The 14,189-nt window shown below is 36.4% G+C and overlaps 1 protein-coding gene across 1 annotated transcript in view; it reads right to left on the bottom strand.

The window, feature by feature from the left end:
* Nucleotides 1-571: 571 nt before the first annotated feature.
* The window catches only part of TAF3 (TATA-box binding protein associated factor 3), a 207,763-nt gene continuing 194,145 nt past the window's right edge, over nucleotides 572-14,189 (bottom strand). Inside the window, 4 exon segments of the mRNA XM_037845142.1 lie at nucleotides 572-2,573; nucleotides 3,949-4,055; nucleotides 6,856-7,001; nucleotides 7,004-7,095. Of these exon segments, the coding sequence (XP_037701070.1) occupies nucleotides 2,459-2,573; nucleotides 3,949-4,055; nucleotides 6,856-7,001; nucleotides 7,004-7,095 (460 nt within the window). The 3' untranslated portion in view covers nucleotides 572-2,458.

Raw genomic sequence — 14,189 nt, 5'->3', positions numbered from 1 at the left:
CAAATTTGTAACTTTTCCTTGTAATGCAGGCGTTTCATTTTCTAATCCACATTTACTTCTTTCTTTCTTTTTTCCTTTTGCAGTTTCTTGAACTTCCTTTGGTTGGTGTCCTGGACAGCCATCCACTAGAGACCAAGCCCCACCAGTTCATGTCACACAGGCTACTGAACAGTCATAAGATGGTAACAACTTTTGGTCTCCAGTGACTTGGACTGGCTCCAACTCACTGACCTAGAGGTGAAAGGCTCTGTATTCCATTACTAATCCCTTGAGCTATCCAACCCCTGAAAATGATTCTTTGGTTTTATTATTGCAAAGACCATTTATAAAATCATGAACTGGATTTAGGAAAGCAACCATGAAATAGCAAGGGACAACAAACTGATTGAAATTCCTTAAATGTAGCATGGGCCGAAGTCTTTCAGACAGTTGGATTGGGGGGAAAGTTATATCGTGGTCCCTCCATTCCTATGGCAGTAGCATGTCCTGCTCACTTAAACGTGGCAACTTCAGAGCCACTGACCATGCTGCGAGGAACTAAATCCTAAATAAAGAAAATGGAAAAGCAAACTAGGAAACAGCCAATAATCTTTATTTTGCACTTCCCCCACTCTCAACCCTCTCCAAAGAGCACTAATGGGTATATTTGTGCATGTGAAAATATTGTATAAAGTATTTAGAATGATCTCAAATTAATAAATCAAAAAACACATCTCAACATATATATGTTTTGTTTCTTTGCAGGGATAGAAAAGTTTGGCCTCCAGAACAAGAAGGGCAATGTAATACTGCACTCTTAGAAGATCTAGTCCATTTCCACTGATTTGCAATTTAACATTCATGGCAGAAGAACCTCATTTCTCTAACCACATAATACGTTTTAAAATATGATTAGTCCATACATGAATATCAATTTTCTTTGCATTTTTTTTTTTAAAAATCACAATTTCTATGAATAGATCTGTACTAGGTTCAAAGCCCATAATCTAGCATTCAAGATATCCATCACACTGGCCCAACTGGGATTATGTCAAAATCAAGTAAGAGTTCATATTTATTCCAAAGTTACTAAAATATGCTAATAAAATTAAATTTGATGCTTTACATTAAAAATAAAATATTTGGTTTACCTCTCAGACATCGATAACATATAATAAATAGTGGGCAGTATAGTAATATAATAAAGTTTTGTGATACCCTGAAATTTGATGAGTTTTCTTAAAAAAAAATTCATAATATACTTCATTTTAGCCTTAAATCTCAGTATCAATGAACAGCTTTGCAGAAATAAAACAATATAAACACAAAATGCTACAGTATGTTTTTTTTTTACTTTCATGGAATCTACATGTCCTTTTAATAAAAGTAAGCTAAAGAAATTTACAGAGACAAAATAGATAACAAACAAAAACAATTTCAAATCATAAACTGTTAAGTTTAAATTGCCTTGTTTTCCTTCCAACTGCTAGGGTCCTTTTCCCACAAGTTTGGGCACTGCACAGGTTCAACTGCAGGTAAATTACTTAGAACTATGGCTCTTTTTTTTCTAGCCTTCTTTGCTTTATGTACAGCAGTCATTATAGACATGGCTGAAATCACAGTTGATTTCAGAGAAAGCCAGAATTAAGCACGATAAAAATTTAAAAAATAACTACTTCATAAATATTTATTATTTACATTAGGGGAAATCCTTTAGTATGAAGAGTTTTTATACAAGTTGATGAAATGTACAAGCAGTGAGGAGACTCCAGCAGTTTCAAGAAGGGCAAAATTAGAATGCAACAACAATATAAAATATGTTATAGTAAACAAAAATAATTTGCACCAAAGTAAACAGGACATGATAGAAACCCTTTTCTTAAAAAATATAAGGTATTTCACAAAAACCTGAACATTTTCCATGTTAGTACTAAAAACGAGGGGCGGGGGAGGTAAAGCTTCATATATTCTCATCACAAAAATATTTACCAATACCCCAACTGGAGTTCTCTTTTGTGTTTTTATGATTCTCTTACTACAGAGGAAAGGAGGTTGAAAACTGTGTACAAGCTAATGACATCATCCTTAAATTACAGTCAAGGCAGTTTATACATCATCTTCTCATCTAGTACCTTAATGAAAAGGCCCTGGAGAGAACAAAGAAAATCAAGAGGGAAGATGTCTGATTTTTTTTTTATTAATACTTGTCACTGGTAATAGAAAAACGGAGGTGTGGCTGTCGTTTGGCCGTGTCTCCGTTTGAGTTTCTCTTTAATCACGCTACCACGGAACCCACAGGGGCCAGTCTGTTTTGGAAGGGAAAAATCCAGAGTGGACGGCGTATCCTTGTCCTCGATCTTCCAAGATTCATTTTGTGCAAGAATTTGGTGGTAGATGTGATGGCAGAATTGCACCAACTCCCGTCCAGGGGCGCCAGGACAGGAGCCTGACTTGCTGCTGCTCAGGCCACGGGGAGCCCTCAGTGTGCCCGGTGCTTCCTCTTTTTGTGCTTTTTATCCTTCTTCTTGTTGGCACATTTGGGACAGAACCACTGCATTTCTTCTGGTGGGGCAGCCATTATTCCAACGCAGGGCCTATGCATTGAGGGAAAAAAGATTTCAGAGAAATCCAACAGGCTGTCTATATATTCTTTTCCTTTTTATGTTTTAAAGTAATTTTTAAAGTCTAATGTATATTTACCAGAAATCAAAGCCAAACAGCTCTAATTTATGTAGCACTATTGTTGGGCATGTGGATTGTTGTTAACATAATGCCCCCTTTTTATAGGGCCTATTGGAGAAGTTAATTATTTCATTCATCCTTTCAGCCAGGAATATAATTCTTTTGAGCAACTATTTTGTTTCTATCATATAGATATCATGTATCAAGTAACTAGACAGATGCCTATCTTTTTGTATCTGATAAAATGGGAAGACTATTGATAAATTTTGGTGGAGCTTCTTCAGTTTTTGGGAGCTGCTGAAGAGGTTTGAAAAACAGAGCCTTTCATTTCTGAGGTTTGTACCGTGCCTACAAAGGGGTCACCTCTGGTCAAGTACTGCAGCTCTTAAATTACTGGAAAGAGAGAAAAGGGAACACCCTGCATTTCTTCTTATTGTTTTTTTTTTATAAGAAGGATAGATCAACTATGCAAAACATTTGGAATTTAGGCTCAATAATAATAGTCCAAAACCTCTTGCTTTTTGTAATCACATTTTACTTAGGATTATTTTCTTAAGATAATTTTAGAAAGCAAGTATTATGTCAGTATTACACTAGGGAAACAGGGCTCAGAGGTTTTACTCTGTATACCATTCTTAGTAGTTGAATTGGGAGAGGTTCCAGGACAGTCCAGGGTCCCTAATCGAATCTATGAATTTATCCTCTCAGAGGGTGGAGATGCCACTATGTAGCAATATCACTGTGTGTGTGCCCCGGGGTCCCTGACCACCATGAGGCAATGTCCACTGTGTGTACCCAGGGAGCCCGACTGCCATGAGGCAATGCCCACTGCGTGTGCCCAGGGGCTCTGAATGCCATGAAGCAATGGCCACTGTGTGTGCCCAGGGGCTCCGACTGCCATGAGGCAATGCCCACTGTGTGTGCCCAGGGAGCCTGACCACCATGAGGCAATGCCCACTGTGTGTACCCAGGGAGCCCGACCACCATGAGGCAATGTCCACTGTATGTGCCCAGGGGGCCCAATGACCATGAGGCAATGTCCACTGTGTGTACCCAGGGGCTCTGACCACCATGAGGCAATGTCCACTGTGTGTACCCAGGGAGCCCGACTGCCATGAGGCAATGCCCACTGCATGTGCCCAGGGACTCCGACCGCCACGAGGCAATGCCCATTGTGTGTGCCCAGGGAGCCTGACCACCATGAGGCAATGCCAACTGTGTGTGCCCAGGGGCCCCAACTGCCACGAGGCAATGTTCACTGTGTGTGCCCAGGCCCTGGCCACTTACCAGTGGTACCAGTCATCACAGTCATCACAACCAATCATTGGGCTTCCATCGTCAGGTTTGTTACATCCGGGACAGATCCAGATCTGATTACCCCACTCGTCTCTGATCTGATGTTTTTAGAGAAGGAAGAAGCAAAAAGAGAGATGGAATGCAGAAAAAGAACCAAAAAGAGGGCAGGATAAGAATCATTACTTTATACTGTAAATCTAATAAACAGACAAATAAAAGTAAAAAAATTAAATATAGTAGACTAACACTTAATTTACTAAGGCCACGATCACGATGTTCCCTGTACTGGGATCACATGGAAAAGAAAAATAGCTACTAAGCGCTTGGTGATAAGACATTTCTAATGAATCCTGATATTCTAAAAATATACTGTAAACACATAAATCCTTAATTATTAAGGTCTTTATAGCAGTAACAATTGACATTTTTGAAAGCTATAGAGCTCAACCATATGTAGTTTCCTCAATCACATTCATCGGCATGGAATTAATATATACAGCCAAATGTACATGTATCACTTTATTACTTATTAGCCAAACCCCTCTCCTGAACTAGCTGATAAGATCAAGGATATAAAAGAGTTGTTACTAAGTAACTTTCCATTCCCTTTATGACATTTTCAGTAAAGTACAATCAACTAAAGGGCAAATAAAACAAGGGGCTGAGGAGGCCAAAACAGCTACAGATTTAAACATTATTTTGCCACAAATATTGCATGCTCTTCAGTTTATTTTACCTAAGTTAGAGCAGTTCTAAATAGGAAGCATCCCTAATTGTACCATTTCTTCAAAACCATATTAACCAGAACAACTGGGAAGAAACAATTCCATGACAGACATTCAGAAACAGCAACCACTAGAAGCTGAGTTTCAAAAGTTCTTATAATAAAATAGTATATCATTTCAATCTGCTTATTTTGCAAGGTTATGGTCTCTTCCTATACTTTCAAATATCACACTGACTAGACAATGCAAAAAAGAAGTGGCTTTGTGTGTGAGGGGTGTGTTGGGGGTACGTGTATTTCATTCTACCGATATGTTTGTTTTAAGGCCTATCATTTTGACAAGTCTCCACAAAGGCACACCATGTTCATATGAAAGCCTCTTAAAGAAATCCATGGGCAGCTACAACTCTGATCTACTCCCTCACTACTTTTGAGAGAAAAAGAAACATGGGGAAAGAACCAGCAGTCACCACGTACCAGCTGTCTGGGGGCTGAGGATGGCCCAGCATCTTCGCCCTCGGGCTATGGTGCGTGGCCAGTCCTGCTGCTGGCTGACCTCTCCTGAAGGTGGAAGGCAGTGCCTCTGTGTGCTGATGAGGACTGGCTGTCATATCCATCACAGCTAACACCCAGCATGGCACAGGTTACTAAGCTCTTTCAAACATCTTTCTTTGTTTAATCATCACAAAACAACCCTCGCCTAGGTTAAGGGAGGGGAAACTGGAGCTCACAGCATTTAAGTGGTATTTCTGAAGCCACACTATAGGCAGTGACAGAATCAGCCTTTTTGTTCCAAAGCCTATGTCTTTCCTCGAAAGCACACATTTTATCCTCTGTGTACAAAGTGTCTCTTTAGGAGAAAGAAGGCTTTTCATCCACACTGACTATTCAAATCTGATCCTTCTCCAGGGACTTAGCTCCAAATCCACAGGGGAATCAGAATGCTAGAGCTAGAACATACCATGGAGATCATTTAGTCTGACACCAACCCTTAATTATAGATGAAGAAATGGAAGTTTAGGATGTTAAATATAAAAATCTTCCCTGACCAACCCATCTTGGGATGACGTTTTGTCAAACAGCTATAGCAACTGTTTCTTGAATGTTCTATTTTTGGCTTAATTTGCTAATTTAAAATTTTTCTATTAATTTTTCATGTCTTTGCATCCTCTCAATATATTTAAGAATCTCTTATTACACTTTCCATCATTATAATGCCTCAAATATTTAACAATTTGTTGAAATTTCCTATCAAAATCTTTAAAAAGATATGATATTTGTTCAGTTTCTAACAGCAAAATCCTGAGCCATACCCAGTCACTTTCCAATAAGATACCTCGTCACAAAGATCAGAGCCGTCATTGGGCTCATGTTGCCATCCACACGTTTGGCAGTCACAGCAATGTCAGCACACTGGGGCCTTTATGTGCCTGAACCATTTTGTTGTGTTTGTGTGTCACTCTGCAGTGCCCAAAGGGCATATTTATACAGATAACTTCTTTATTAGGTTGAATGCAGAGTTTGAATAAGAACAAGCTGCATGAGGCTGAATCCAGATTTGAAATCCTTGCTATTATTAAGTATGGGGAACCCCACCTAAAACAGTTCCAGAACAATGTGAACCCGTCCCACATTTCGAGTTTTATAATCTGAAGACAGGTATGGATACTCCGGAAGCTTTGTGTCTAAAAGTTCATTTCCACTTAATATGCAAGCACTGGCATATTCCGGATCTTAGCTGGTGAAATACTATAAAAAGTGCTGTTACCTCTGAAGACTACTCAGAAACATTAGCCGGCCAATAAGATCTGTGTACTTTAGGTAAATTATAAAAAAAAATAATTTAATTGCTGGATCAAGAAATTCAATATTTCATATAAATGTGAAATGTATACAGTCACATTTCAAAACAATATGAAATGAAGGAAAATAATGCTTTGACATTGTTTGTAGAAACTGACTCACTAAATATTGTGGTATTAACACTTTTCGGCCAAGGGATTTTCAAGAGCTTGAAATTGCAGTAAAATACCTTTCTAACCACAAGAGTTGCCTCTGAAATTCTCTAATGACCCATATGACACTTCTTTTTAATTGAGAATATCTTCATGATAAAAGAGTAATAAACTTAAGTAACTACTTCTTAAGTGCTGCAAAAACACAACAGCACGCACCACGTAAGTGCTGACTGTCTCAGTCACCACGCTTCGGACCGGGGTTTTGGAGCTCCCTGCCACAGAGAGGGCCGGGGAAGGCGAAGGCAGGAGGGCGGGCGAGGCGCTGCACGGGGCCAGGAGCGGCAAGGGCTGGGCGGGCGGCAGGTGCAGGGGGGTGGGGACGGGGGTGGGGTTTTAGGTCTGTTCAAAGAAGGAGCCGGCTTAGCCTCCGGGGCTGGAACGACTTTGCTGATGACACTGTTAACAAAAGAAGGAAAAGCAGAAGTTAAAAAACAGGCTAATTTAATCAAGCCAAATCTTTGAAAACATTATCACAAATTAACTTTCTCCTTCTAGTCTGCAATACTTTTTCAGGAGTCCAGAGATAGCTGAGGAACAGGGAATTCAAGGCCCTTCATCAACTGACCTCTCAACTCATTCAGCCTAATGTTTTATATTCCTCAATGACCAGATATTTAGAACGTTTTTTTAGCAGCCAACACCCATGCATTGTTCATAGGAATAGATCTAATCTTAGAATAACTGGGTAGATTTTTTTAATGTTTCTTGAAATGTATTTAGCATTTATTTTATAAGTTAATTATAAAAATAACAAAAATTATATTACAGATATATATGGCATATGTTATATGTCTATTATTTATACATAAACATATTAAAATTAGACAACTGCCTATTGTTTCACACTTGACTTCCTATATCATCTCAGTAGCTAAGCATCTCTCTGACAAAATAACTAGAGTATAAAATTTTGAACCTATTAGATTTTTTAAATGCAATTTTATTGAGATATCTTCACAATTATATAGTCCATCCAAGGAATACAACCAATGGCTCACAGTATCAGTACATAACTGTGCATTCATTACCACAATCAATTTTAGAACATCTTCATTACTCCAAAAAACAAAACAAAACAAAAAACCCATCCAAAGTATCCCATATCCCTCCTTATTATTTATTTATTTGTCTTTATTTTATTACTCATATGCCCATACAGTGGATAAAGGGAGTGTCAGTCACAAGGTTTTCATAATCAAATGTCACCCCATAAAAGCTATATAGTTATACTATTATCACCAAGAATCAAGGCTACTGGATTACAGTTTAACTGTTTCATGTATTTCCTTTTATCTATTCTAATACCCTCGAAACAAAAAAGTAATATCTATATAATGCATAAGAATAACCTCCAGAATGACCTCTCGACTCTATTTGAAATCTCTTAGCCACTGAAGCTTTATTTTGTTTCATTTCACATCCCTCTTTTGGTCAAGAAGATGTTCTCAATCCCATGATGCCAGGTCGAGGTTCATCCCCAGAAGTCATATCCTGCATTGCCAGGGAGATTCACACCCCTGGGAGTCATGTCCCACATAGCGGGGAGAGTAGTGAGTTTATCTGCGGAGCTGGCTTAGAGAGAGAGGTGTGGTAGATTCTTTTAACTGTCCATGCTGTGGCAGGCTTACACATCCCTCCCTATAGAACTTCAGATTTGGCCATGTAACTTCTTTGGCTAATGAAATGTGAGTGGAAGCCAAGGACATCACTTCTGATTAGAAGCACTGAGAGCCACTGTGGATTTGAGCTTCTCTTTTCTCTCTGCTGTGAGTCCTCTAATGTCTCAGACAAGAAGGGGCTGCTCCTTCAGCTCAAGTTCCAGCGTGAAGAGGGTATGGAGCAGAGCCATGACAGACATGTAATGTGAGCACGAAATAAACATTTCCTGTGGGCGGCCACTGAGATTCTGGGGTTGTTCATCTTGACAATTTAACCTTGCCTAAACTACTCAATATAGTAAAAGTTAAAGTTTCTCTTTTCTTGATTCCAATGTTTCTTATTTTATACTTGCAGTGTCATTGAAAAACGAAAATTTAAAGACTTTCTTGCTTCTAGATTTGACTTGATTGCCAGACATTAAAAATTTAAGATTCTCAGTAGGGCTGTGGAGGTATGTGGAATACAGCAGGAGTGAAGTCTGCATCTCTGGTGATGTTATCAACTAATAATTAGAGCTAGATGGTGATGATCTGTTTCTTCATCAAAAATATTTTATTCACGTAATTCTTAAGCAGTGGAAGAAGCACTGGACCCAGAGTCAAACTAAGTTCAAATCCTAGATCTGCCAAAGACTAGCTATGTTACCTTGGGTAAATCATTAACAAAATACCATTTATTGAGTGGCTATAAAAAGTTAGATACTATACTAGGCACTTTATATATATGATTTCATTTACTTCTCACAACAACTTCAGAGAAGTTATGATTATCCCACTTTATAGATGAGAAACTGAGGTTCAGAGAGACAAAGGAATTTGGGTAAGCTTTACCATTAGAAGTAGTGGTGCTAGGATTTGAACCAAGGTCTATTTGCTTCCAAAGCTCTTTTTTCTTCCTTCCCTCCCTCCTTCTCTTTTTTTTTTTTAAAGCTTATTTATTTGAAAAAAATTACTTTATGCATAAAGAAAACAATATAATAAATACCTAGGTACCATCGAAGATAAACAGATGTTACCCCTTTGGCATATTTGCATCAGCTCTCCCTGTACCCCCCCCCCCCCCACAAATAAGCATTGTTCTAAAGTTAGTGGGTATGTTTTGTATTTTACTTCTTTATACTTTTTCTATCCTTGTAGAAATCCATAAACAATATATGTGATACCATTAATAAGTTTTAACTTTTACATAAACAACATCACACGATATTTATCCTTTGCAACAAGCTTATTCCATTTAGTTTTATGTCTTTTGATTTATCCATATTAATACATATAGATCTATATTATTTATTTTAATTGCTATATAATATACCCTGGTATAAATAAGTCAGTTTTTATTCCATTGTTCCACTAGGTTACTTTTACTTTTTCACTGTTATTAATGGTGTTACAATGAATTTATACATTAAATGTGTAAACATGCTCCAGAATTTCCCCTAGGATATATTTCTAGAGATAAAATTGCTGGGTCATAGGGTATGTACATACACCCTCGCCTTTACTAGGGATCACCAAGCTGCCCTTTAAAATGATGGTGCCAACCCATCTCTTGCTACTATTCCACACTTAATTTCCTAGGCCTTGCTTTTCTCATCAACAAAGTAGAAAATAAATATCCTCTCATAGGATAGTAGTGAGAATCTGACATAAGGAACCACTTTAAAACCTATGTACAAATTTAAAGTATTGGCACCAATACTACATTCACGGTTGCTGCTCATGACAAACCCATGCCATCATCGTCAACCTGTATATTTCCACTTTCTTAAAGTCCTTGTTTAGAAGTTACCTTTATTAAAAAGCATTGATTCTTAGCTACTGTAGTCAGAAATTTATAAAACATTAAATTATTTTCAAAATTCATCATTACTTAAGTAAATAGCTTAATTAATGCTCTTTACTAGCTCTCTATGTGTTCATGCAAGTATGACTACTTTCCCAACTTGAAAAAAACCAAAGACCAAGGGAACTTAATATAGGTCTGTTTGTTTACTCAGTAAATGTCTAACATATTAATAGTGAATACATATTGAAAACTTCCTAGGCACCTGACTGAAATGTTCACTTACCTTCTTTCATTTGCTCCTCATAACAACCAAATGAGGGAAAGCTTTGTTATTATGCGCATTTCATAGATGAAGAAACCAAGGCACATTATTATTAAGTACCCCTTGCACAAATTCACATATTAGTAGGTGGGCAAAGCCAGGATTCACACCCAGGCAGTCTGATTCCACAACCCTGATTCTACCCACTACACACTATACTGCCTTTCAATGCTTACTGAATGAATTTTGCTGACTTACAAGGTAAGAGGTCAAAGTCATTACTATGGCAAGAATTCCCTGTTTTTATGGTTAGACTAAAATTTAAAAACATACTATTTTTGGAGGCGGTTTCTCAAAATGGTTTAAAACATGGGTGCTGGAACCAAAACTGAAGGAAAAGCAGGAACCCAGAGAGTTAAGTAGAACACAGATGTTTCTGCATTTGTGCTTATGGCAAATCTGATCTTTGGTTTGATAAAGAGGACAGATATCAAAGCTCAGGACCTACCCAATGTGGAAATCCTAAAAGGATTCCCTTTCCAAATTAAGCTGGGATTCCCAAAGGACTACCTATACCCATAGAGTAAGGATGAATCAGAATCTCATAAATGTTCAGTTTTGATAATTCAGAGCTCTACATTTAAAGTAATCTGAACTTGGAGTGCTTCTAGGCACTCGGTACAAATCATCCCAAAAGGAAGAAACTTAAAATCTAGGCCTCATATTATTAACACAGATTTAAGAAAAAAGCACCACACAATCAAAAGATAATCAAGCATATAAGGAGGCAAAGTAGAGAACCAGAAGAAATAACAGACAGTAGAAGGAGACCCATAAAGACCTAAGATACTATAATAACCACATTATAAAACGAGTGTTTACAATGTTTCTAAAAAAAGAGAGAAGCTTGAAAATATCTGCAGGTAATAGGAAGGTACAGAGTGAACTACCAGATTTGGAAAGATCAAACAGACTTTCTAGAAGTGAAAACTACAGAAAATGAAATTTAAAACTTAATAGATGGGTTTAACAGCAGATTAGAAACAACTGAAGAGAGACTGTAAAAAAGAAGAAATTATCTAAAATATAGCTTGGAGAGGCAAAGAGGATATAATAATAAGGCCTAATTAATACATGTTTAATCACAATTCTAGAAGAGGATGAGAAGGAGGATTGGGCAGACGCAAAATGTTAACACAGAATATCCAAGACTTCTTCAGAACTGATGAAAGAAACCAATCAAGAATTAAGAAGCCCAACAATTCCCAGGCAAGATAAATAAAAAAAAATTTATATCTAGACATATCAGAGGAAAATTACAAAACATCACAGAGAAAAATCTTAAAACCAGCCAAAGTGAAGAAAAAAACAGGTTACTTTCAACGAAGAAACAGATGACAGCTGTCTTTTCAACAGCAAAGATAAAATCTAGAAAATGGTGGAACAGTATCTTCATAGTGTTGAATAAAAATAAATTTCATCTTTGTAAACATCTTTCAAGAATGAGTATGAAATAAAGACATATTTGGGCAAGTAAAAGCTGAATAGTTTCCACCAGCAGGCCTTACTGAAAGAAAATCTAAAGCAGCAATTTAAAAACATTTTGTTTATTTGATCTTTTTGGATTCTTAAACAATATTAAGAAATCCAAAGAGCTTTTGTTTATGTGCATTATATCTATCAACAGTGTGCATTATATCTATCAATAGTTACCATACTAAAAATTAAAACTAATAAAAAATTATTAATTCATTTATAAGTAACGATAACAAACCCATTATATGGTAAGACAGATAATGTATTTTTATGAAACGACAAATTTTTTGAGAAGACTGGCATTGTTTTATATTTTTACAAATCTCCAGTTTTACAAATCTCCAGTTACATATGCATGCATAATGCATGCATATGTAACTGGAAAAAGGAGGAGTGTTTTAATGCAATTGTATACATTCTTTTTTGATACTGTCCAAAATGCAACAAGTGCTAGTTATTTAAAAGTTAGTTGCAATGTGGAATCTGAAACCATTTCAATAAACTTCTCATGTTCTGTTACATTAAAATCCATTGATCTGTCTGCCACCTTGAATAGATCTTTAACCCACACATGAGTTTATAACATCACGCATTGGTCATTAGGAAAATATTGATTCACTTAGTAATGCAGATCTTTCAAATGTTTACATATTTTATCATATAATAGTAAAAAAAAATTACATTTGTTAGTTACCACCATCCATCTCATCCAAAACATCTTTTGAGAAGCTGTCAAGCTCACAGTAACAGATAAAAATTTTCCAAAATTTTAATTTTTGCACAAAAGCTTAAATTTTATCATTTATAACAAATCCTCTTAGGTATTATCTTTGAAGTAACAGGCTCATTTTAGTTTGTTCATTTTTTGAAAACATGTCTGCCAAATATCCAAGTCTGAGTGACAGTTTTTTACCTGTCATTTGCTCTTTCAAGTAAAAATGGTGTTCTGTGGAAAAAGTGGCTAGTTCAGCTTGCAACTCAAATAGTCAGACAAGTGCTTTTTATCAAGAAAACCATATTTTAATATGGAGCAAAAATGCTTTACAAGCCACTTCCAATTTCATTACTTCCCACAGAATCATACAAAATATAAAAAAGATGTATACTTATGGGTTGAAATTAAATAATTAATCAATTTTACTACATCATCAAGGACATTGTTAAGTGAAACTGGCATTTTTTTTTTTTACTGTGAGTGCATAGTAAAGAAGACAAGGACCGCTAGTATAGTTTAGTGTCACTGCCTTGATTTGGGCTAACATGTCAGAAGTTGACCATTATTGCTCTTACCCCATCAATGCAAATGTCAACATAGTGAAAAAGGCAAATGACATCTCAGTATTGCCATGAAAATAGACCCCTGAAACGGTTTCGGGAACCATGCTTTGAGCACTTCTGTTCTAAAGCAAGTACTGCAGGCAGAAGGAAGTTGATCCCAAAATAAGGTCTGACATGCAAGAAAAAATGAAGAGGAGAGAATTTTATAAATGTGTGGGGAAAGTTAAAGAGATATTGACTAAATACAACAACATGAGTATCTTGTGGAGTCAGAAAAAAGATGAAATGTATAGCAGTAACAATATTTAAGTCAGGAGGTAGTAAATAATATTCTAATGTCCTAATACCTGGAAGGAGGTGTAAAAGTATTGATTAAGTTTAAAATGCAATTTCTGGGGTAACCTTATAAAGATTAGAAACTAAGTATATGTATAACTTCTAAACTAGTATGAAGAAAAATGGATTGATAAAAAAGTAACAAATCTGACAGAAGGAAACAAAGAAAAGGAAAAGAAACAAAACAGCAAGACAAAGAGTACTTAACTTAAAAGTATCAATAATTTAGATGAAGTAAATGGACTAAATGACTCAGTTGTCAGACCTGATTATATATAGAGTCCTTTCAAATAATAATAATAATAAAACTAACATTCTTATCAAACATAAGCAAAGGATACAAGCAGGTAATACATTATGAAAGAAATACAAATAGCACTGGACATGAAAAAATGTCCTACATTCATGGTAACCAAAGACATGAGCAATAAAACAACAGTAAGATGCCGTTCCAGTTTTAGGTAAAGATTAAAAAGACGGACAACACCTAACATCAAGATGGAGGGAATGGGAGGGGCAGCTGGTACAATATTTTTCAAGGGTTATCAAACCTTTAAAATTGTACAAACTCACTCCTAGAAATTTATCCTAGGGAAATAATGAGACAATTATATAAAGATATAGGTAAAGAAAA

This window comes from Choloepus didactylus, chromosome 8 (assembly GCF_015220235.1).
Source record: "Choloepus didactylus isolate mChoDid1 chromosome 8, mChoDid1.pri, whole genome shotgun sequence".
Lineage (NCBI taxonomy): Eukaryota > Metazoa > Chordata > Mammalia > Pilosa > Megalonychidae > Choloepus > Choloepus didactylus.
Note: the sequence above shows the minus strand (reverse complement) of the source record. Positions and strands in the feature narration are given on the sequence as shown.